Below are 24,114 nucleotides of genomic sequence, written 5' to 3'. Positions count from 1 at the left end.
ACTCTGAACCTCAGATTCAGACTCCTGTGGGGGTAGACTGGATAGAAATTGGTGTTCATAGGTAGATCTTTTTTTTAGACAGAGTCCCACACTGTAGCCCTCAAACACTTGGACTCATGGTGATCCTCCTGCCTCAGCCTCCCAAGTAATGGAATTAACAGGTGTGAACCTCTGCACGGAGCTTTACAGGTAGATTTCTGGTCAGGGTTTCTGTGCCTCAAAGATTGAAAGGACTCAGCTCACTCTGTGAGTGCCCTGGAAAGGGGAGGGAAGAGCTGCTTGGGAATGGCTGGTGGTGTCCAATCAGAATGGGATTGTCTAGGAAGTGGGCTCAACGTGCATTGAAATCCCATTTCCTTGGATAAGAAGAGCAAAGGGTGAGAGGATTGCAGCTCTGATAAGCAACTGGTGCAGCTGCCAGCAGTGAGGGAGGGGATAGAGGCTGCCTGGGGTCCTTGTCAGAGTCTGACGGCTTCGGGGGCCACAGTCTTCCGTTGGTCTCCCAGTGATGCAGAGCTGATCACAGGACCCCCAACATCATGAGTCACCCTGAGTGTACCTTTTGCTCAAAAGTCCAGTGGGACCATCCCAGTGAGAAGCCTCTGAGGCATCCTTCCTTGCTCGGGCCCTGACTCCTCCCTAGGGTGAGTTTTCTAGATCCTTCCTGGACCAGAATCCCAGGGGAGCTCATACACTGATATTACTCTAGTGCCCCATAATCCTGGCCAGTTTTAATGAGGGTGACGTGGGAAAGAAAGCTGTGGGAGGTTTTCCGTGTCCTATCACTTTGGAAAACGTTTGTGTGAGGGTATCAGGCACACAGAGGAAGTAGTATGAGAGAAAGATCCTGCTATGCCGAGAGAGCACTGGTGGATCATGGGAGATATGGTCACAAACCATGGGTAGAGAAAAGCACCAAGGGAATGGGGACTGCAGCAGGGATAAGGCCGAGACCTAGAAAAGGATCCAGGGGAAGCCATGGGGCTTAGAGAAGGGAGAACTAGAAAGCCCAAGTGTCCCAAGACTAGTGAGTTGGGGGCGGGTGATTGTGGGAGTGCCACAGGCTGGGCAGGATATGTGTGATCCAGGCCCTCACCCAGGGGGAGGCAACAGGTTGGTAAAGAGCCCAGATCTGTGTCCTGGTCATGCTGATGAGCTGCATTCTAGGGAAGAGCAATGACACCTAGCAATGGCCAGCCGCTTGAGGAGCATAAGCCAGGTTAGGGAAGGGTTGACTCTGGAGTTCCTGAGGGCCCTGGTAAGTCAGTCTAAGATGGAAAGGCCAGGTCTGGAGGAAGCAATGCCAGGCTTAGCTTTCAGTGATGCCTGTTGCCCAAGATGGCAGAGCAGGAGGCTGTGTGTAACACTCAGCCTGTGAAAGGTGCTCCATGTTCTCCACGTCCCTGGCCCATCTCAGAGGGAATGCTAGAGGCCTTGTCATTCACTTCCCCTCGAAGAGCAGAAGGGCCTCAGCTCCATGCCAGGCCTGCTGCTGGCTGCTAGTAAGATTGACAGATGGGACTCAGGCCTTTGGGCCTTCCCTGGCTGTGGGTCAAACTCAAGCCTCTGAAGCAGAGAAGGGAAACAGAGTCAGAGGCACAGGAGCAGAGGGCATCTACTGGGGTCTGCCTGGAAAATGAGGCACTGGCTGGATTCTGAGCAAGTGTGAGCTATCCGTAGGGAGCCTGTTCTCAAGAGAAGACAAAGGTTAGGGAACAGCAGGTGTGTGGGTGAGCACAGAGGCCCTGGATGAGCTTAGGATTCATGTAGGGAGGAGGACCTGCTATCATCAGGCCTGTGATGTCGCTCTTTGAAGGGCCACCAGCTTTCCTGTGAGCTAATTTGCCCTCTGCAGGGATGTAGACACTGGAAATGGAGGGACACGGGTATGGAAGGATGTACTTGTTCCCACATAGATTGGAGGCTCCGTCAGGCCAGGCCTTGGCCAGTCTGATGACTAGCATTTTAGAGAAGGATATGTCCCTAGCACAGGACTGACTTCCTCATTGAGTCTCCAGTGATGGCCAGCTGCGTAAGGATCCTAAGCCAGTTAGGGTGAGTTTTGACCCTGAGTTCCCCAAGCCACCAGTGGCTTAGTCTAAGATGGGAAAAGTGAAAGGCAGAGCTGGCAGAGGGTAGGAGCCAGGCCAATTGATGGGAATGAAGCATTGCTAGGCTTAACCTGGGCTTGAAGCTCATTGCCCTAGTTTTACTTATTTTGGTTATTTGATACAGACTCTCACATACCCTAGGCTGGCCAGAGCTTGCTATGTACCTGAAGATGACCCTGAACTCCTTCTGATCTTCCTGCTTCCACCTCCAGAGTGCTGGAATCACAAGAATGCTTGGCACCATGCTTGGCAATATTATAGACAAGAACTGGGGCACATCAGGGGCCGGACTTGTCTATAGTCAAAAAGGAATTCAGCTGACATACATGTAGCCTTCAAGGCTGGGTTCTCAGGTGAACAGCCTTGCCGGCCTCCTGGAGGTGTGGGAGTGATGGGCCACATTTTTTTTTTTTTTCTCCTTTCCTGGCCTCTGGGAGTCCCAGAAGGGACTGGCTAATGGGTTCATTCACTTTCCTTGGAAGTTCTGCTCTCTTCGGGCCTCAGTGTCCCCATCCACTAGAAGCTGGGGCTGAGGGCTGGGATGTGACTTAGTGGTAGAGCCAGTGCTTTCCCTGGCATTCATGAGGTCCCGGCTTCCATCTGTGGAACTGGACAGTCCTGGCTGCACAAAACATTCTCCACTCTTGGTTCAACATTTCACTATGGCTAAGCCTGTGGAGGGCTAGGAACTGGAGCTTTAAACTTTGTGGTCTAAGGAGCCTGATGGAGAAGTGCAGTTCGAGAAGCTTGGCAAGGTGTCTGCTTCAGTGGCAGGGTTTTGCTGTGGCCTCTGTGAGACTGACGGTGCTGCTGGTGGGAAGGGCCAGCAGAGGTATGTGAGAAGTGGAGCCAGCTGGAAGGCTGCGGTAGGCAGAGCCGAGAAATCTCTGGAGGTGAGGCTTGGCCTGGCTGCAGGATCTACTAGTGGAAGCCCTGGGATGGTTAACACCGGGGGTGGAGGACTGTGGGCGTAGATACCAAGTGAAGTACTCAGGTAGGGATGGGGCGTAGGCTGAGCTGGTGGTGGGGCCAGCGAGGAAATCTTCAACACCATTCCTGAGAGGCCCCAAGGCAACCTCCAAAGCCAGAGTTTGAGCCCTCCTCCCAGCCTAGAGCTTACCAAGCTTCTATCTACTAGAGGTCAGAAGCTCGCCCACTTTGGTTAGTGGAGAGGCGCAGGAGGCTGATGGGAGTTGTAGTTGTTGACCCAGAGACTGAGTTGTAGTTTATGCTCCCTGAAGGGCTAATGGGATCTATAGTTCCCGCCCATCGGGAGCTGATGGGAATTGCAGTTTCTGCCCAGGGCACTCGAGTTTTCAGACTTAAAGGGAAGACTTAGCCGCTCCCCACCACAAGGCCTTCCCCATTAGTTACCCTGGGCCCTATTTTAGCCAGCGTGTCCCTCCCAGATGGCTGTGTATGTATTTTCTTTTATTTTTTTGCTTTCTTCTTCTTTCCGTTGTTTTATTATTGTTTTAACAATAATAAGAGGGCCAGAGGCAGTCATAACCTGACCAGGTTCTGGCGGTCCATGGGGGTTCTGGGGAGGGGGTGGGGGGAAGTCAGTGGGGGTCAGAGGTGGAGGGTGAAGAAAGCGGAGAGTTAAGTTTAGCTCAGAAGTCTTATGTGACACCTGGCCCCCCTCACTCCCAGCCCTCCCCACCTCCATGTTTCTTCTGAGCTTCTCACCACCACCTCTCAGAATCCTGAGACAAACACCCAGCTTCAGAGCGCCTGATGCTCCCTGCCTCCTGTTCCACACACGCCATTCCCGTCCAAAGTCTCCTCTCCCATGGCCCACCCAAGGCCCACCCAAGGCCCTTCCCATGGCCAGCCCTCTCCCCAAGTGCTCACACCCACACAGGCCTACCGCCCGCCCGCCCTTCCCTCCTTTCCGTGCCCTGTCTACCGACCCTTCCTTTCCCGATGACACTGAGTGGTGCCACTCCCCCAGCCCCAGCCTGCACTGTGACAGTTTCCTCTCCACCGACCCTGACCCTTCCTTTCCCGATGACACTGAGTGGTGCCACTCCCCCAGCCCCAGCCTGCACTGTGACAGTTTCAGCCTTGTGTTTAACGAGGGGGAAGAGGGCTCGAGAGAGGGAGGAGAGCGAGCTTTCTGGAGGAGGCAGGCTGTCCAGGGAGTAAATCAGGGAGGGAGATGCCAACCAGATAGACAGAAAACGTTGTACGGAAAAGTTGTTTTTTCTTATTTTTTTTCGGGAGAACCCGCTTACACAGCTCTGTTTGTAATTTTTTTCTTCATGCTAAAATCACACGGCCTATTTGTTGATGTAAGTTGCCTGAATTCCGTGGTATGCTATCTTCTTTTTTAAAAACAAAAGCAAAAAAAAAAAAAGCAAAAAGAAATATATAGAAAAAAAACCCTAAAAGATATTGTTGTTAGGTTTGTTTAAATGCTGCTGTTGTATGTTTTTAAAGCCTTAAACCAGTAGAAAAAAAAATTTCGTTTCTTTTCAATTTCCTTTCCTTTCTGTTCCGTTTGGTTTCTTAAGACGAAACAAAAAAACCAAAACCCAGAGTCACAGAGCCCGCGCGTGGGGTGCCCAGGGCATCCGAGCCGCAGCCCGCTTAAAGCGCAGGCGCTGGCCGGCTGGCGGGCGGGCCCGGCCCGCGCTAGTCTCCGCCAAAGCCGATTGAACCGATTTGGGTGTGAGGCTGTTGTTTCTCTCTCTGTGCCGGCCGCCCGCGCCCCGGCCCTCGCTGACGCCCTCTCTTCTTTCTTCTCTTTCTTCTTCTAGGAGGAGAGTTAATATTGCCCATTATCACGGAGGACTCCTTAGACCCCCCTCCCGTGGCCACCCGGTCCCCCTTCGTGCCCCCGCCCCCCACCTTCTACCCCTTTCTCACGGGCGTGGGTGCCACCCAAGACACCCTGCCCCCGCCCGCCGCGCGCCGCCCGTCCTCGGGGGCGCCGTGCCAGGCTGAGCGCGACGACAGCGACTGCGAGGAGCCCGTGGAGGCCTCGGGCTTCGCCTCCGGGGAGGTCTTTGACTCCAGCCTCCCCCCCACGGACGACGAGGACTTTTACACCACCTTCCCCTTGGTCACGGACCGCACCACCCTCCTGTCGCCCCGCAAACCTGTGCCCCGACCCAACCTCAGGACAGATGGGGCCACGGGCGCCCCCGGGGTGCTACTTGCGCCCTCCGCCCCAGCCCCCAACCTGCCTGCGGGCAAAATGAACCACCGAGACCCGCTGCAGCCACTGCTGGAGAACCCACCCCTGGGGCCCGGGGTCCCCACGGCCTTTGAGCCGCGGCGGCCGCCTCCCCTGCGCCCCGGCGTGACCTCAGCCCCCGGTTTCCCCCGTCTGCCCACAGCCAACCCCACGGGGCCGGGGGAGCGCGGCCCACCGGGCGCGGTGGAGGTGATCCGCGAATCCAGCAGCACCACGGGCATGGTGGTGGGCATCGTGGCGGCGGCGGCGCTCTGCATCCTCATCCTTCTCTACGCCATGTACAAGTACCGCAACCGCGACGAGGGCTCCTACCAGGTGGACCAGAGCCGGAATTACATCAGTAACTCGGCCCAAAGCAATGGGGCGGTGGTGAAGGAGAAGGCCCCCGCTGCCCCCAAGACGCCCAGCAAGGCCAAGAAGAACAAAGACAAGGAGTATTACGTCTGAGCACCCAGTCCAGGCACCGCGCCCCACTGCCAGCTGCTCCTCCCGGGAGGGCCCGGGAGGAGGGTGCGGCCCTCTCCCTGCAGGGGGACCTGGGAACTTTCTCCCCGGCTGCCTCAGGCATCTCCCACGAAGAGGAAACGCAAAAAAGAAAAAGAAAAAAAAAAAGAAAAGGAATATAACTACGTGCTCACTCCCTTCCCTCCCGCTGCCCACGGCGCCGCACTGTCAGCTCTGGGGCTGGCTGTCCTTCTCCGCTCTGCGCCTGTCAGGCAGGGCACGTGCTCACAGCCCTGGGTTGATTTATTTTTTTAAGGGGGGTAGTTTTATTTTGGTGGGGCTGGGCGGGAAGGAAGGCTGGGGTTTTGTAAAGTGTCCACTGCGCCGTCCGTTCATTTCCCTCGGTTTTCTTCTTCCTCCTTGTTCCTCTTGCCTTCCTTCTCTTCCCAGCCTTTCTGTCCCGGTTCAGGCTTGCTGTGTCTCTTGTCCCTACCCTCCTTTTCACCTCCCCTCCCCCCCCCCGTTTTCTTTTTCTTTCTTTTTCTTTTGTCTTTTTTTTTCTTTAAAAAAGAAAAACAACTCGTTTTCTCTGTTTCCCTCCCTTTGGGTTTCCAGAGACGCTGGGAGAAGAAGGGTGGGAGGGTGGGCCCAGATCGGCCCAGCTTGGGCAGCTGGGTCCGGGCAGTGGGGTTCATTCTCCTAGAGCCCCAAGTCCCCTTGAAAAGAGAAGGTCCTGCCTGGGGCCGCCCAGGGATGGGGCTTGGGCCTGGCCAAGGCCTGTTGTGTGTGTCACTGCCGGGCAACGTGCATTGCTGGGAAGCCGCTGGAGGAGCGGGGTGGGGGGCGGGGGGAGGGGAAAGGCAAATGCAGATATATATTAAAAACAAATAATCGAGGTACCAGAGCTGCGGTCTGTGGCACCAGCTAGCTGCAGGTGCAGGGAAGGGAGGGAGTGAGGCTGTGTCTGCAGATGGCTGGGGTCACTTCTCCGCCCATGGGCTCCCTGCTCCCCCAGTTTTTTTCTCTTTGTTAACAAATGTGTCTGAGTCTTGGAAAACACCCCAAACCCGGAAATGTGTGGGAAAAAGAAAACAAAAACTTTCCAAATTCCAACAGTCCTGTGTAGTTTGTTCTGGGGTGGGTGCTGTTAGGTCCTGGGTCTGGGCCCAGAGCTTCTGTGGCTTCAGTGGGTGCACCTGACTGCTGGTAAGTTTTCTCTAAATATTTATGTATTTGGTGTTGAAGATGTGTGTGCTCTTAGAGGACATCTTATAGGAGGCAGCTCTCTGCTTCCACCATGTGGACCCTGAAGATGGAATTGAGGTTTCAGGCAAGTGGCTTTGCTCACTGCACCATCCCTGAGCCATTTCACTGGCCCAGTCCCCCAGAGTTTTGAGTTGAATACAACATTGGGCTGTTGGACAACTGTTCTGTGTCTCACATTCAAGTCCCTGCTGGGCTGAGGGTGGGGACACCTGTGGCTTATGTGTGGTGTTCAGGGGTCTGGCATCTGGCTGGGTTTCCATGACCTTGACTTCTCAGATGGTATGTACCAGTCACTCATTTGGTACAGGATAGCTGACACCTTTTCTAGTCTTTGGAAGGAGGTAGTCTCTCCTGGTGGCCAAGGGTGGCAGTCTCAAGGTGCAACAGTGGCCCAACCCCCTCTGAGGACTTGTTTCTGGGTGCTGCCGACTTTGCCTGGTTTTGCTCCCCACTTGTAGTATGCCACCTTCAGCACCTGACTCCAGCTGTGGCTGTCTGTGGCTTGTCCTCTCCTTGGCCTCTGGAACCTACTGGCTTCTAGACCTGCTTGGCCTCCATGCAGCTTTTAGCCTGGGAGCCAGGGATGACCACACTGACTCATCAGTGGGAACCTGGGGAGGCTTTGACCTGGAGCAGCGCTGCCAGGGTGTTCTGTCCCCAGGTGGTCATGGCCTCACCCCTGGAGCTTTGTGTTACAACCTTCTCTGCTCAAACTCCAGGCTTGGCTTCTGGTCTTCACCTACATTGTTAGTCACAGAAAACAGACAGGAGGAGGTCTTTGGTGACAAGAAGGGAAGGAATGGCTTTACTCTTACTTCAGGAATTGTTACAGTGAGCCTGGCTGAGGCAGGAAGTTGAGAGGATGGCTTTGTTGGTGCTGGTTGCCATGTAACTGGGATTCCATCTGCCTCTCTGCATCAGGTCAAGACCTGTCATTTAAGGCTTTGTTTTCTAAAGAAAGCGTTCTGGATGTTGACTATTGACTAGTTCTGGTTTTCGACTCAGTTTACCTTTCCAAAAGGTTCTCCTGGCTCCTCCACCGTTGGAATCTCAGCAGCTTTGAGGTTAGAAACCCCTACAGTAGGCATTATACAGAGGGCATACCCCACTTGGGAACAGGCCCGTGTTCATCCTCTGCATTTGTCAGGCGACTCTTCAGACACAGTGATGCTGTCACTCACCAGAGTGACAGAACCCTTTGTCCTGAAAATTCTCGGCCACCTGGGTAGACCATTCTGAATATGGATGGAGGAACAGCTACCAGCTTGTGGAACCAAAACACTGGGGGAGAGGAGGGTCCCTCTCTCTGCTGAGCTCTAGGCATCAGAAGCTTCTAGGCATCCCGGAGCCCCCCAAATGCAGCTGGGCCTAGAGCAACAGAACAAGTTTTTCCTGAGGCATCAGGTGGTATAAATACAATCTTACTTCTACCCTCTGTCTGGGGAGTATCACTAGAAAGTGTGTGTGTGTGTGTGTGTGTGTGTGTGTGTGTGTGTGTGTGTGTGTTGGAACCTTTTGCTGAGGTGCCTGGGAGAAGACACACAGGTGAATACAGAGACCATCTAAGTGTGCCCCCAGGTGGTGCAGCTGGTGGACCAGCTACTGACCCACCGGGCAGCACACTGTCTCTGGGACACTGCATGACCTTTCCTATGAGCAGTCCCAGTGGAACCCAAAGAGTCCTGGCTGATTCTGAGAAGGACAGAGGTCCTGTTGTATGCATTCCTATCTTCCTAATGACAATGCGGCCAGAGCAGGCCTCAGGAGACCTACAGACAGGGACTTGCATTCTGATCCTGCCTCCTCCCCGCTGTGTGTTATGGGCAGTCTGTTTCACAGTCCCATCTGTGAAAAAGAACAGCACATCACAAGATGCAGAGCACTCTGATGTGGGAAGGACCATGAAAGGGGCTGGCAACAGTGGCCCCAACCCTGTTCCAGAACACAGGAAAGCCTTCTATGTGTGAGTGAGGGTGTGAGGCAGGGGACCAGTGACCCTTAGGGAATTAATTAACCAGCTGGAGGGTGAGAAGAGGCAGGTGTATAGCCCTAATCATGGCTTCAGTGCCACCAGAGTCATGGGCTGACCCTGAACCCTGGAAGGAAGACCCTAGGGTGGGTCTGGAAGGCTTAGGAGAGTGTCAGGTGGGAAGGCAGGCAGAAGATCCAAGCAAGGGTTGTTGGGGGTGGGATGGGGAGAGTGGTGGTGGTGGTGGTGGTGTGTGTGTGTGTGTGTGTGTGTGTGACTCCCTTGAGGAGATCTTGGAGAGAGGCCAGGCCAGCTGAGCAAGGGCCTCAGTGACACTGAGATGCTGAGACCCCTTTGCTTGTGCTGAACTTTTTTTTTTCTGGTTTTTCAAGACAGGGTTTCTCTGTGTAGCTTTGGAGCCTAACCTGGCACTCGCTCTGGAGAACAGGCTGGCCTCAAACTCACAAAGATCCACCTGCCTCTGCCTCCCGAGTGCTGGGATTAAAGGCGTGCGCCACCAACGCCCGGCCCTGCTTGTGCTGAACTTAAGAGGATGGTCATTTCGGAGTCCAGGGACAGGTAGGGTGGTGAGCAGCAAGGACGTGTCCTGTGATCTTGGTCTCTCTGGTGTGCAGCCTCATGGGGGAGTCAGGGTAATGGCAGTGTTTGGGGCAGCTTTCTATCATTCAAGCTGTCCTTTGCCCCATGTGTTAGAGGGAAGCCTAGAAAGGCAGCCCGCTAAAGAGACAGCTGGAGATGGAGCCCTTTGCTTCCTGTGGCTGTCTTCAGGGGATGGAAGAACCATCTTTTCCTTCTCCTCTTCCCTCATCCCCTCCTCTTCTTCCTCCTCCCCTTCTTCCTGCTCTCTCTTCCTCCTCCTCCTATTCTCTCTTCCTCCTCCTATTCTCTCTTCCTCCTCCTCCTATTCCCTCTCCCTCTTTCCTTCTCCTTCTATTCCTTTTTCCTTTCTCCTTTTCATTCTCCTTTTCTCTCTCTCTCTCCCTCCCTCCCTCCCTCTCTCTCTCTCTGTCTCTCTCTCTCTCTCTCTCTCTCTCTCTCTCTGTCTCTTTTATAAATTATTTATTTGTGTGTGTCATGGGGGGGGGACTTGTGTCCATGTGGAGGTCTGGGGACGGCTTTGTGGAGTCAGTTCTCTCCTTCCATCATGTGGGTTTCAGGACTGGAATTCGTATGATCAGGCTTGGAGGCAGGCGCCTTTACCCGCCATTGCCAGCTCTACCCTTCCCCTTCTCTCTCCCTCTCTTTCTTCTCCTCCTCCATCATGGCCCTTCTTCTCCAGTCTTATCATAGACTCTCCAGGAGGCTACAGCCGTGTAGAAATCAGGATGGACTGGCCTGCTGTGTCACCTGTCACCTTCTTCACTGATCTGTTCAGGAAAAACAGAGAAGTGTGACTCTAAGGAATAGAGTGACCCCTGATCCTTGACCCATGTCCATGCTGAGAACTGAACATCCTGCCTGGGGCTCAAGTCTGAGATCACTGAGCATATCAAGATGGGATGGGTGTTGATAACCTTGTCAACCACCTGATGGCTTTAGTGGCGGGGTCTCCTGCCTGTGAAGACCCCAGCAACACCCACCACACCCCAGGACCTCTCCCCGACAAAGGCCAGCTTGCTCACAAGCACTCTGTCTCTCCTCCGACCTCTCTCCCTGCCTCTTTCAAGGTAGACCTGTCAATGGCTGGGTTACTCATTCCTCCACATGGTGGGATGAAGGGAAGAGGGTTAGAATTTGCCTGTTCATCTGGGTCTCCACTCTCCCAGTATGCTGTGTAACTCTGGGCTATCCTGGGCCTTCCCTGGCTTTTGCTTTTCCCTTTGTTCAGTGAGAGGAGTCAGTTCCTAAGCCACCCTGTTTTGGGGCTTCTATGGGAGGGAGGGAGGGAAGGAGAGAGAGAGGGAAGGAGGGAGGGAGGGAGGGAGAAGGGAAGGGAGGGAGGGAGAGGGGGTTTGCAGGCTGGTCCACTCACTGTTTCTGGATGTCTTGAATGGTGTCAGGCAGTGGCAAGTTCCTGGTCTCAGGTAGCAGCAGTGCAGCCAGGCCACTTAGCACAGACACCACTCCATACACCAGCAGGGGCAGCCAGGAGCCATAGATGCCTAGCAATGGCACCAGAGGCCCTATGATGGCTCCCCCTCTGGTTGCTATCTGGCACAGGCCCACTGCTGTCATCCTGTGGAGGCACATTTGCCTGTCAGTCAAACTCTGTCTGCCTTGGACCTTGACCTCTGGTCTGGCCCAACTCCCTAGGCCAGGGATGCCCAGTGGACCAGGCAGGGTGGAGGCTTAATTCGAAAGCCCTGAGACCATGTGGAAGGGAAACCCATGGGGATCTGGGGGCAGCTTTCCCCTCTAGCTACAGTACTCTCTCCTTGAGCCCATGACAGCCTCACCTGAGCACAGTGGGGAAGAGTTCACTGCTGAAGATGGTGGCACAGGTGAAGGCAGCCCCCAGTGACCCCAGCCCCATCACAGCCAGGGATGAACGAAGAACCTCTATCTCTGTGAACAGTGACAGCATCAGCAGAGGCTGGCATCCTATATTCCCTGCGCTGCTCCTGTCCTATAGGCTGGTCTGTCAAATGTCTGAATCATCCCTCCAGTGTCCACACTGTGTCCCCAATCTACCCACCTTCCAGCCCTTTAGAGCCTTACCCCAGGAGTCTTCCTTGCCTCCCTTTCTCTCCCAACCTAATCTATTACTGAGTTCTGTGTTAGCATAATGGCTTTCCTGATCTCCCCTAAAATCCTACCATCCTATCACTGCTCTATTCCTGGCCATTCTCCTCCACACCCCCAACAGCCTCTTTCCTAAGTGTCCTCTGTTGTGGTCCCTCACTCTCTATCTTAGTTCTACACTCCCCAGCCCAGGGGAGAAGCACCTCAGCTCCCACACCACATTTTTGCCTCCTCTGGCTCACCCGAAGCCTAGCTGCAGCTCACCGTGGGGCACCAGTATGTTGGCCAGGATGCAGAGTCCTGACAGCACCAGGGAGCTGGCCTGGCAGAGACGTCGGCCCAGGTATTTGAGCAGCAGCAGGCTGACTACCTTCACTGGGAAGTCCACAACCCCGATGAGCGCTTGGAGCAGGAAGATATTGCTTCCTAGGGCATGCAGGTTGAGGGCCAGGCCATAGAAGGTGAAGCCAAAGGAAAACCTGGGAGAATGGGTGAATCAGCCTGGGGTGGCTGTTCTTCTGCCTGCCCTGTGGGCCTTTCCCAGGCCCACTTTAGGCACTTCTCTTTCAGCTCGGCACTCCGTTTAGGGTGCTGTCTCATTGGCTCTAGATTCTACTGAACAGTCCCTCCCTACAGTCTTTGTGGATTTGATCTTTGCTGGGTGGCCTAGGCTTCCAAGTTGGAGCAATAGCCCATCTATGCCTGGTGCCTCTAAATGAGATGGAGCAGCCTGCCTGTCTGCTTCGTGTCTGATTCACCTCTCCAGCTTTTCCAGCATCGCCATCATACTTATCTTACTCACTCAATCTCCTCTGGGTGTTCAGGCCTATAATCCTTGCTCACCAGCCCACTCAGCCTTGCTTGTCTCATCTGGGAGCCTGACTATAGATAGCAAGGTCCCTGAGATAAAGGTCATCCTAGAGATACCTCTAGCTAGTGGCCCCATCCCTGGCCTAACTTCAGACTTTCCTACAGTTGGTAGCCTGGGTAGAAGGGCATCTACCAGCACAGCATGGAGATGACGGTTCGGAGGCGCAGCCCAGGTGTATGGAGTAGGGTGCCCACACCGGCATGAGCTTGGTTCCCACTTAGTTCCTCCTCCATGGCTGACCGCAAGACCTGTGGGAGTGGGGGCTGTTAGCACCTGTTACCCACAGGCCCTCCTTTAGGAGCCCTCCTTCAAGAGCCAGGGCCCTCACTTGACCTCCAAGGGGGAAGATCTGAGGGATAGGGGACAGAGTTGAGGGAAGGCCCAGCTCTGCCTTACTTCCATGGTCAATGTGTCTCCCTCTGCCTTCTTCCTGTTGATAGCAGCTACCCTCTGTAGTTCCTTCAGGCCTTGGTCCACCTTGCCCACTGTGAGAAGCCAGCGTGCTGATTCTGGAAGCCACCTGAAGTGGATGGGTGGGTGAGGGGGCTGCTGATTGTGAACCCCCATTGTATAACCCTCCCTGTCCTCTGTCTAAGGGGGTGGCTTCAGTGGAATGGTAAGCTTCAGTCTCAGAGTAGCTGAGGTCAATGGAGGCTGTAAAGGACAATGTGGTAGCTGTGGCATGTATAGCCAGGCCACCTAGATCACTACCTGTACCAGAAAGCTGGTGGCCTCCCTGTCTCCTTCCTCTGTGAGTTTGGGGACCTCCTGTTCTGTAGCCCCTGAGAAGGCTGCTGGATTGGGAGGGACTCTGTTGCCCTTCCTACCATTTTGTCCCATGGCCCCTCCTCAGCCTCACCCGTGAACCAGGCCTGGATGCAATAAGGACTCCAGTGGTTACAGAATTACAAGGCTACCAGGGTGCCTCACCATCACGGCATCTTTCCACGTCACACACATTCCCTCCTGCCTCCTCCCCCAGCTGTATTGCCTTCCTGCTCAAACAGCTTCACCACTCCCTGCCCAGTGTCTCCAACATCACCAAGCCCCTCCTGTCAGCCCCTCTGTTAGCCACTGATCCCTGGGCCCTTTGACCCCATTGTACCTGACTTCTCCTGGCCCTGTCTCAGCCAATTCTGAGTCAGGATATGGCTGCTCAATACCAACTTGCTTCTCACTGTCTCGGCATCAAACACAGGTCGCCCTCTCCCTCACCAAACACAGTGCTCGCCTCCATGCTCTCTCTCTCCTCTCTGTCTTTCCCCGCCTCCCCTGCCCCACTTACTTGCTGCACTGAGCTGTTTGGCCCTCCAGGCCTTTGGTAGTGACCACCACACAACATTGCTCCTCTCTCTAGGCTTATGATTACAAAAGTCCCCCCAACACACACACCCAGAAGGACATGCTGTCCCTTTCGAGCAGCAGCTAGGAGGAGCCATCTGTTTTATATCCCGGGGACCCTGAGCTCCCCCTCCCCCACCCGGCTTTGAAGGACAAAGGAGGGGAAGAGAATGAAAGGACAGAGGCCATGATTCTTAGCAACCTGTTGGCCTTGGAAGACTTGGACAGTGAGCAGAAGAGGAAACCTAGTGCCACCTGGAAAGTAGGTGGGAGGAGCAGGGGTGAGGAAGGGTCAGAGGTTAGGAGGGGTCAGGGGTTTGGAGGGGTCAAGGGTGAGGAGAGGTCATGCAGGTAGTTGGAGACTTAAGGCTGGAGGTAGAGTCAAGGTGGGACAGGAGATGCTGAGGGTGGAGTAGGGGTGGGGATGAGACAAGTTGAGGCAGAGATTTGGGATCCACAGCGTAGGAAAGGGGGTGAAGTTACTATCAAGGCCCCCTGAGTGGACAGAGCCTCCTTTAAGAAGGAGGGCTGCAGCACCCACCATGAATGTACAAAGTAGAGGAAGAAGGGGACCGAGACCACCAGTTGCAGTATCCTCCAGTTGCGTACACCATAGGCCACAGAGCCTGTCAGCACATGCCCAAAGCTGAAGCCCAAGGCGTTCAAAGTCATCATCAAGGGGCGGGCCCGGGCTGATGTCCACTCCATCACTGCAAGGTGCAAGGAAGGGTGTCAATCCTGGAGCTTGCATACAGCCTCCCCAACCCAGCACCAACTGGGGGACATACTGAGACTGGCTGTGTTCATCATGACACCTGCCACTGCAAAGGCCACCAGGAAACGGAACAGGCAGTAGAGGGGGAAGGTAGGGATGAAGGCAGCTGTCGTGCCAGACACAGCCACCTGAAGATAGCTCCAGGTCAGCACCCTCCTGCGCCCGAGCCTGCAGCACACATGGGGAGGCATGCCATTGGCCAGCAACAAGGATCTGTGTCACGAAGGACTGTCCTGTTCCTGCCCCCTTAAGATGAAAGGAGCAAAGCCAATGTGGGGCCAGACCCCATGCTTTACCCAGGGGAGGGCTATGAGCATGAGGAGGGTCAAGTCGGCTAAAGGATGGTGTGTGGCAGAGCAGATTTTAGGAATGAATATTTGGAGAGAATCAGTGATCCCTCAAGTTGGTGAACCTGTGGTTAAGACAGAATGCCAGGCCCATTTAGGAGAGTCTGCCTGGACCAGTTGGGCAAACTCACCTATCTGAGGCATGACCACACACTGCGGCTCCTATCAGGATTCCAGCCAGGTAGATGGATTGGGCCATGGGTCTCAGGGCCTGGGAATCACAAACCAGGTCCCACTGGAGGAAAAGAGGGCCAAAGCTGACATCAGGAGGAGGGCAAAGGGGTAGAAGGGGCAAAGGAGCTAAAAGGGGGCTTGGTGTGGGCCAGCCATGGGGCACCCATAGGCTTAGTAGCTTGATCTCTTAAGGGGTATCCTGTCACCCTCTCTACTGGGTCAAAGGTCAAGATCCCTCTAGCCTTATCTACTCTCTCCTGAGCCATGACTCTTAGCTGAGAACTCTCCACCTTCCCTGGAAGCTTGCTTCCTTTTGAGTGCGCGCACACACACACACAAACACACACACACACACACACACACACACACACACACACACACACACACACATACACACACACACACACACACACACACACACACACACACACACACACACACACACACACACACACACACACAGAGAGAGAGAGAGAGAGAGAGAGAGAGAGAGAGAGAGAGAGAGAGAGAGAATGTGTGCATGGTGTAGTGCTTGTGAGGGTCAAAGTTCAACCTCTGGAGCTGTTTACCTTAATTTTGTGACATGGTCTCTCACTGAACCTGGGGCTCACTGATTAGACTCGGCTGGCTGGCTAGTGAGCCCCAGGGAGCCCCTCCCCGCCCCGTTTCTGCCTCTCCAGAGCTGGGGTTACAATCACACTACCACTGGGTCCAGCTCTTCCATGGGTGCTGAAGAACTAACTCAGGTCTTCATGCTTACAGAGGAAGCAGTTTGCTGTTTATCTCTCCAGCCTTGCCAACACCTCTCACAAGAGGCTAGTGCTCATCTGGAGACAGCCAACAAGTTCCTGTGACTGGGTGACCTGGAGTCACAGCTGAGGCTCAACTATGGGTGAAGCCATTGAGGTGATGCAGAAACGGGGGGGGGGGTACCCCAGGCCAGTCTGTGTAGACATAACTCACTGTGTAGCTCAGGCTGGCCTCAGACATAAGACAATCCTCCTGCCTCCTGAGTGCTGGGATCACAGCCATAGGCATGATCCACTAAATCTAAATTTGCAGATGGACGCCTGCTGCCCAGTCCCCTGTAAGTTATGGTTGCCCCCCAGGGAGGAGGCCTGGGGGGGTGAATCCTTTTTGAGACTGGAACATTTAAGTCCAGTCAACTGTGACTGTGATTTTGACCTCCCAAATGCTGTTACCGTGGTCACAATTGTGGACATGAAGGTACTGCGATCGTAGACCCAGCCATCCTCACATGGCTCAGTGTCAGCATCACTCCAGTTGGTGGCAGTGGTGTTGGGCTCCATAAGCTGCCACTGAGGTTGGCGGAAGCGGCGGCACTGGTGGGGTTGCTGAGCAGGGCCAGGAGGGATGGAAATGTCCAGAAGGGCATCGGGCCCCAAGTCCCCAGGGACACTTGCCTGGGCAGTGTCGTTGTCCAGAAGAGGCACCCAACAGCGGTGGCGGGGCACAGCGGCTGAGAAGTTCTCCAGCATGTTCTGGCTGGTGACCCATAAAATGGGGGTCACCAGAGCCACAATTTGGAGGACCTGGAACCTGCCCAGGCCCCCTACTCTGTCCAGGAGTTCAGGAAATGCCATAGATTTCTCCTGGGTACCACTATACAACTGCTACTTTGAGAGGCTAGCCCAGGACCACAGGGTCAGTCTGATGAGGCTCCTTTCCCCATGGCTCTGCCCACACCCATTTCCCCAGGTGCATGTCAGGGAAGCTTTGTCACTGAGGCAGAGTCAACCAAGGCGCTCTAGTATCTGCCTTCTGGCTGTCACCAGGGGTGGCTCACCCTGGGTCCTGGAACCCTCTGCTGTAATCCAGAGACCACAGGGACCTCTCAGAGACACAGCAGACCCTGGCTCCCGGAAAAAAAAATTGGGCAGCAAGAAGGGAGAAGAGAGAAGTCACTTTGACTAGAATTAAAGTGTGACTAAGAGCCATTTAATAGAAGAAGGTTTAACAGTCATTTCTTCAAAGTTTAACCAGGCCAATAACATTGCAAATGAAAGTCTCAACTTCTCCCTCCACCTGCCTTCATGGCCCTGGCCTCTGTCAGGGTTTAGCAAGACCTGGGTCCTAGTCCTGCCACTGAGAGTGTTGGGGGCTATCAACCCTCAGTGTTCCTACATACCCTACAGGGGCATCACAACTGTGCTGTTATCTAACCCAGGAAAGGCTAGGCCTGGGAGTTCTTGCATTATCAGAGCTGGCATGATCCTAGCTTGAGTGGTATTCTACGCTTGGGGATCTGTGTGTTCCCATACCATCCAGTCAGTGGGCCTCACTAGCCACCCGAAGCTGCCACCACTCCTGCTCCGCTTTATTGATTCCCTGTACTGAGCCTCAGTAAGCCTTTTTGACATTACCTCATGCCCCTTAAGACAAATGTCCTAAACTATTGACGCTCTGTCTCCCCCAGGTTTCCTTGTCTTAGGATCAGTTTTTTTGCCCATCACCACATGGCCCTCATTTTGGAATGGAGTCATAGTCATAGTCATAGTCATAGTCACATCCCAGCTCCTCAGCTCCCAGTCTCACATTCCTCTAAGATGAACTAATTCCGAGGATCTCCCTTTGCCTCAGTTCTGTCCCCTCCACCTGTTACCATACTGCAAAAACCTGACACTAAATCCTGCATTAAGCGCTAAGGGCCCTGGTCCTCTGGTAGAGCAGCAAGTGCTTACCCATGGAGCACCTCTCCAGCTCGTCTCTACTGCTCTTTGAAGGATTCCCTGGCTGCTGACAAAGGGGGATGTGTGGAGGAAATGTCCGCCAGGAAGCCATGGGAGTGGTCCTGTGAACAAAAATGGTGGTGAGGGCTGGTGCAGAAAGGCAGGAGAGAAGGTACTTCTGAGAGGGGAAGAGGAAAAACAGTGGGTGATGGGGCCAGTCACAAAGCTGAGGAGCCCTGGGAAGGAGAAGGTCTGAGTTAAGTGGATATCCCCAGCTCTGACTGGGTTGAGCTCAGCATATCCTCGAGCCATTCAGATGGTGGCACCATGGAGTGACTTGGGAATAAATAGCATGAGGAGTCACAGGCCAACTGAGCTCACCCAGGCAGAGACCTTTCATAGAAAGGGATGCAGTGGAGGCCAAGCCCTTGGCCAGGCATGGAGCAGTGGACCAGTGAGAGAGCATGTGAGGACAGGGACAGTCAGCAATGATATCTAGCCCAGAACAGCCTTCCTGAAACACGGTGGACATCAGTGCTGAAGACAGGGGAGGGCTTGGGGACTGGACCTGGCCACCTGGACTTCCCTGATGACTGTAGCCTGAGGGATTGCTGCAAAGGGTGGGGTAAGATCCAGACAGGTGCAGGGGTCACATGAAGACTGGAAGTCAAGAAGTGGGATCAAGGCATATGAGCAATACCTTCCAGGAGCATCTAAGGAAAGGCTAGAGAATGGGAAACGGTGAGAAACAGTCATCCATTGCTCTAACAAGCAGTCCCCAAGGTGGTTCTCAAAGTTTCCCTTGCTTTCTTTCCAAAATAAGATCTCATGCAGCCAGGCTCAAACCTCCTGGCTCTACCTCCAGAGTGCCAGGCTTACAGGCCAAGCATCACCACTGTTGGTTTACGCACTGCTGGGGATCGAACCCTGGGCTTCATGCGTGTTAGGGAAGCACTCTGCCAACTGAGACAGAGCCTCAGTTACCCTTCATGTTTGTGAGACAGGTTCTCATGTAGCACTAGAGTTCTCTAGGTAACTAAGGATGGCCTTGAACTCCTGATCCTGTTGCCCCCACCTCTCGAGTGCTGGGATAGGTTATACCACTATTCCTGACACGGAAGCTCTTTGAAAATAAAAATAAAAATTTTTACTGTGTGTATATATGGGTGATGTGTGTGTGTGTGAGCGCGCGCGCGTGTGTGGGCATGTATGCATGTGCACATGCGTGTGTGTACATGTAGGTGCCCACAGAGGCCAGAAGAGGTACAGAAGCCCTGGAACTGGAGTCTCAAGCTGTTGTGAATTGCTGGATGTGGGTGTGGGGACTTGAATCCCCGTCCCTGGAATAGCAGTGCACGCTCTCAACTGCTGAACCCTCTCTCCGATCCAGAAGCTTCTTTCTTAATTGTGCAAAGATTCAGGTGGTTGCTACGGGTGGGTGGATGGCTGTCCTCCAAGAGAATGCAGCCCTTTCCTGCTTGTGGCCCTGCAATTGTCACCCGAAGCCACTGGACTCATGTGTCAGCTGTAGAGGGGAAGAAAGTACAGTGAATCTACCTGATTTGGCCTTTGTCTGAGCTGAAGATGACACACAGTAACTGTCCTCAGTTCAGTGGTGAGAGTGATGGGTGGGTGGAGACTTGGTTCCAGCTCTACGCTGGGAAGCAAGGGAGGGGGCTGTGGACAGGGAGCTGCCATCACTCCAGGGCTAATGTGTCATTAGTGCTTTGTTTTAAGAAGACAGTATAGCTAGCTCACTGGGACCTTGGTAACTGGTAGAAGTGGGGATGTTGGTTGGAGCCAGGTTCCTTGAACCCCAGAGGGGCAGGTTCTGGAGTCCAGTGGAGAGTCCCAGATGCAGAGGTGAGGTGCTCCTGGGGCTCTGAGCAATAGTGCTCTGTCATGTGGTATTGGGAAGACAAGAAAGGCTGATGACATAAGAAGCAGACAGGCAGTGGGGACTGGGGACATTACAAGTTTGAGTACAGAAGAGATGTGTGTCTTGGGGGGATGCAGCTGGTGTTACCCCAAGGCCTGTGATAAGATTTTGTAAGTGGGCCCAGGGCCCTCTCTAGACTGACTCTACCTTTTTGATTGACATTGGTCATGGAGGGCTTGGCCGGTGACCAAAGGAAGCCTGGGAGAGTGAGTATCTGGCAGTAACTGGAAGGGTGTTCCTTTTGTCCCTGCTCCTTGGGGTTAAAAGGAGTCTGTTGAAGGGGGCAGGGTTTCTGTGGTTCTAGGAGGTAGAGAGGAGTGGAAAGGAGGGGTGCTGGGGCTCTGGTCAGAAGCAGCAAAGACAGTAGTTGTTGGTCTAGTTTTAATCAGGATGTAAACGCAGGAAGGGGAAAGGAAGGTCCAAGAGCATAGGTGAGGTTAGACTAGAAGAGATACAGGTGAGGTTAGACCGGAAGAGATGTCAAGAGACTGAGTTGCTGAAGGCCTTCATGTCCCTGTTGCCTCGGGCAGCATCAGACAGTAATTTGGGTGCATTTTCTAAACTGGCTCTGGCTCGTCTTTGTCATCATTCTTGATCCAGGGGTACATGATGGGCATCTTGACTTTCTGTCTGATTGTGCAGTGGGGTTTTGGTTTTTTTCTTTCCTTTTTTTTTTTGGCCTGTGTATCCTCCTGGTCCCCAATATCCCACAGTGATGGCAGCTGCCTCTGGCCTCTAGCCAGGCAGGAGAAAGGGCAGGCCAAGCTGGGAGAGCTGACAGTGGGTGACTCAGCAAAGCCCTGGGGCCAGGGCAAGAGTAATAAATCCAGGAGGCTGCTGGAGGAAGTGACAGCCTGAGATGGCTGCTGTGTAGGGTACTGCCAGAGTTCCAGGGCTCTGTCCTCGGGTTCTGGAGAAGCTGAGAAATCCTCATTGCAAGATCAGAACCTCTGCTTGGCTCACTTTGTTCTAAAATGGAATGGTACTCCTGGACCAGTCTCTTAAAAGAGACCTACCAGCCTGTTGCCAGTCACCTTTGAGTGGGCCGTCTAGTGTGTGCTTTGAGACAGGGTCTCATATAGCTTTGGAAATCACTGGGTGTAACTGACGATGCCCTTGGAGCTTTGGAAATCACTGGGTGTAACTGACGATGCCCTTGTCTCCCAGTGCCCCTGTTTCCACCACAGGCTCTGTCTGGGGTTACAGACACACACTGCTACATCACAGGCTCTGTCTGGGGTTACAGGCACACACTGCCTCACCACAGGCTCTGGGGTTACAGACACACACTGCCTCACCACAGGCTCTGTCTGGGGTTACAGGCACACACTGTCTCACCACAGGCTCTGTCTGGGGTTACAGGCACACACTGCCTCACCACAGACTCTGGGGTTACAGACACACACTGCCTCACCACGGGCTCTGTCTGGGGTTACAGGCACACACTGTCTCACCACAGGCTCTGTCTGGGGTTACAGGCACACACTGCCTCACCACAGGCTCTGGGGTTACAGGCACACACTGCCTCACCACAGGCTCTGTCTGGGGTTACAGACACACACTGCCTCACCACAGGCTCTGTCTGGGGTTACAGGCACACACTGTCTCACCACAGGCTCTGTCTGGGGTTACAGGCACACACTGCCTCACCACAGGCTCTGGGGTTACAGACACACACTGCCTCACCACAGGCTCTGTCTGGGGTTACAGGCACACACTTCCTCACCACAGGCTCTGGGGTTACAGACACACACTGCCTCACCACAGGCTCTGTCTGGGGTTACAGGCATACACTGCCTCACCACAGGCTCTGGGGTTACAGGCACACACTGCCTCACCACAGGCTCTGGGGTTACAGGCACACACTGCCATACCTGGTCTTATGCTGCATTGGGAACTGAACCCAGGTGTCATGCACACTAGGCAAGTAGTCTACCAACTAGTCTGCAGCCCAGCCCTGAGCAGAACTCTCTGTGGCTCTCCATTGCTTCTGAGAGAAGGCCGAAGCTCTTGGGAGCCTTCCTCTCCCTTTGCCCACTGGGCATTGACTCCTTCCCACACATGCACACACTCCCCATCTCTGTTCCTTTATGTCCCTCTTACCAGAACCAGCCATGTCCTCCCAAATTGATTCCCTGCTGTCTCCTCTACACCTATGTGTGGGGGAGAAGTGCCTGTAGATGTCTGCCCCAAGTAGGGGCCCTGAGTCAGGTCACAGGCTTCCAGTCTCCTGGGGGTTGGGTCCCAGCCACTCTTTTTCTAAAAGTGCCCCAGGCAGAACTAAAGGCCAGCCTGCCTGTAAGAAGCCCAGGGTGTCTAGAGGGTGGGAAGGCCTGGTCTCTAGTTCCTCCTTCTCCAGATGTCCAGGGTCTACGTGGGGAGACGTGAAGCTTCAGCCCCTGTGCCGCCTAGACAACACCTCCAGCCCCTCTGAAGCATGACACTCCTGGGTATTGCTTATTCTAGATGGCTGTTCTGGGATGTTCTCGAAATCTGGGCCATTGCCCTTCCACAAAACATTACTAGCTCCATTCCTGATCACGACTGAATGTGTTCTGGACATGACCTCAGGATCACCTCAAAGTTACCTCCAGAGCGCCCCAGGCCTGCTGCCTTCCATGTTAATGATGGTGATGATGACAATGGAGGAGCTGCACACAGGCATCTCTGTCCCAGCATCTGCCTCCTTTCCTGTAGGTCATTACTGTCCTCTCTCCCTAAACTCCAGGGTCCATTTCTCCTGCTCCCCATCTCCTCAAGGAGCCCCAGGGAAGTTCCTGTGGTGTCCTTGGTGGCTGGAAAGGTCTGTCTTTGCTTCCATAAACCACCCACATGGCCTGTTCAGTCTCTAGACCAAATTCCATCTTCGTCTGTACATAGCTCCAAGGCCCCCTAGTAGGCCTTCTCAGACAAAAGTAGTCTCTCCCCTAAGTTAACTTCCAGGGTCACCCCCATGGCAGCTTTCTCCCTCACCCTGCCTGTCTGCCATCCTGGCTAGCATCCAACAGACACAGGGTTCCCAGGACATTTCTTTTGATCCTGGCAGTATTCTCCAGCATTAAGGAGCATTTTCCCCGCTGGCCCCTGGCTCAGGCAATGGCCAGCTACCTGTGTGCCTTACTGCCTACCTGGAGGTTATTGCTTGCTGGGGAAAGTGGATGAGGTGGCCAGAGCCTGCCAGCTTGACTTGGGGGAGAATGTACTTGTGGCTTTAACTAGTCCCCTCGTGGGAATGTCCCTTTCATCCCCTTCCACCCTACTCTCTGGCTCCCTGCTGCCATGGAAGGCATTTGTGGCTCACTGAACAAATCTGCCCTAAGTAGGTCAAGGAGAGTGCCGAGTGGCTGGCTCCATGCGCTTCCTTTCATGTGCCCAGCGGCTCCTGCAAGTCTGGTCTCTCTGCTCCAAAGGGACTTTGCTCTCCTTGCTATGTCAAAAAGATACTTCATGTTAAAATTCAACGCAAGATGTTAACCAGTCGTACAAACGAGGCTGTCAAGACAAGGGCTGCTCAAACAGGTTGAACTTCGCACTGGCTTCTGACGAGGGTCCTGCCCATGCTGTGACCAGCTGGTGTGTTTGGACAAGGCTAGGAGAGAATACTGCCCCATCCGTTGTCATCTTCCCCTGTGGCTCTCAGATTCTCAGCCTGTCCTGGGGGATCCCACCTTTACTGCAGGGTACACATATGGGTTTGTTGGGCGGGCTGGGGGTCGGGGGCTAGGAATATTTCTTCAGATGAATAGTTTTAAGAAGGTACCAGGAGCCGGGTGGTGGTGGTGCACGCCTTTGATCCCAGCACTCGGGAGGCAGAGGCAGGTGGACTCTGTGAGTTCGAGACCAGCCTGGTCTATAAGAGCTAGTTCCAGACAGCCTCCAAAGCCACAGAGAAACCCTGTCTCGAACCACCCTCCCCAAAGAAACAAAAAAACCCAAACCAAGCCAAAAACAAAACAAAGAAGGTACCAGGACCAGACTGGCTGTGGTGAGGGTGTGTGTGTGTGTGTGTGTGTGTGTGTGTGTGTGTGTGTGTGTGTGTGTGTGTACGCATGCGCATGCGCAAATAAGTAGATTTGGGTGGGTAACCTCATCTCACCAGAAAACAGAGTGGTGGCGTTGCCTGTCAGGACACCAACCCATTTTGCATTTTGTGGACCAAGAAGCCACACCTACTAAGACCAGAGAGAGCAGCGCTGGTTCAGCAGAGCCCACAGGTTCTCCTGAGCCAGTGAAGGCTGGCAGCGTTCAGTGCCTGTTCTGCTTGTTCCTTGGAGAAATCAGT

General features: G+C 54.0%; 2 protein-coding genes across 12 annotated transcripts in view; one reads left to right on the top strand and one right to left on the bottom strand.

Moving 5' to 3' along the window:
• The window catches only part of Nrxn2 (neurexin 2), a 103,611-nt gene extending 97,677 nt beyond the window's left edge, over positions 1 to 5,934 (top strand). For 7 of the 11 annotated variants that reach the window (XM_035442013.1, XM_035442014.1, XM_027408476.2 and 4 more), the window contains one exon: positions 5,456 to 5,934. In XM_035442013.1, coding sequence (XP_035297904.1) covers positions 5,456 to 5,760 — 305 coding nt within the window. In that variant the 3' untranslated portion in view covers positions 5,761 to 5,934. Of the gene's footprint in view, positions 1 to 4,873 lie in introns of all 11 variants that reach the window. The other 4 variants (XM_035442011.1, XM_027408473.2, XM_035442009.1 and 1 more) reach the window with 1 other exon arrangement.
• A 4,382-nt stretch (positions 5,935 to 10,316) lies between these two features.
• Slc22a12 (solute carrier family 22 member 12) lies at positions 10,317 to 16,807 on the bottom strand. The gene is made up of 10 exons (XM_027408470.2): positions 16,406 to 16,807; positions 15,161 to 15,264; positions 14,696 to 14,850; positions 14,449 to 14,617; positions 12,963 to 13,086; positions 12,699 to 12,814; positions 11,960 to 12,174; positions 11,410 to 11,518; positions 10,986 to 11,189; positions 10,317 to 10,380 (listed from the first exon to the last, which is right to left on the bottom strand). The coding sequence occupies exons 1-10, from the start codon at positions 16,805 to 16,807 to the stop codon at positions 10,317 to 10,319; spliced, it is 1,662 nt and encodes a 553-aa protein (XP_027264271.1).
• Positions 16,808 to 24,114: the final 7,307 nt, after the last annotated feature.

This window comes from Cricetulus griseus, chromosome 3 (assembly GCF_003668045.3).
Source record: "Cricetulus griseus strain 17A/GY chromosome 3, alternate assembly CriGri-PICRH-1.0, whole genome shotgun sequence".
Classification (NCBI taxonomy): domain Eukaryota; kingdom Metazoa; phylum Chordata; class Mammalia; order Rodentia; family Cricetidae; genus Cricetulus; species Cricetulus griseus.
This window is presented reverse-complemented; position numbering and strand designations above follow the sequence as displayed.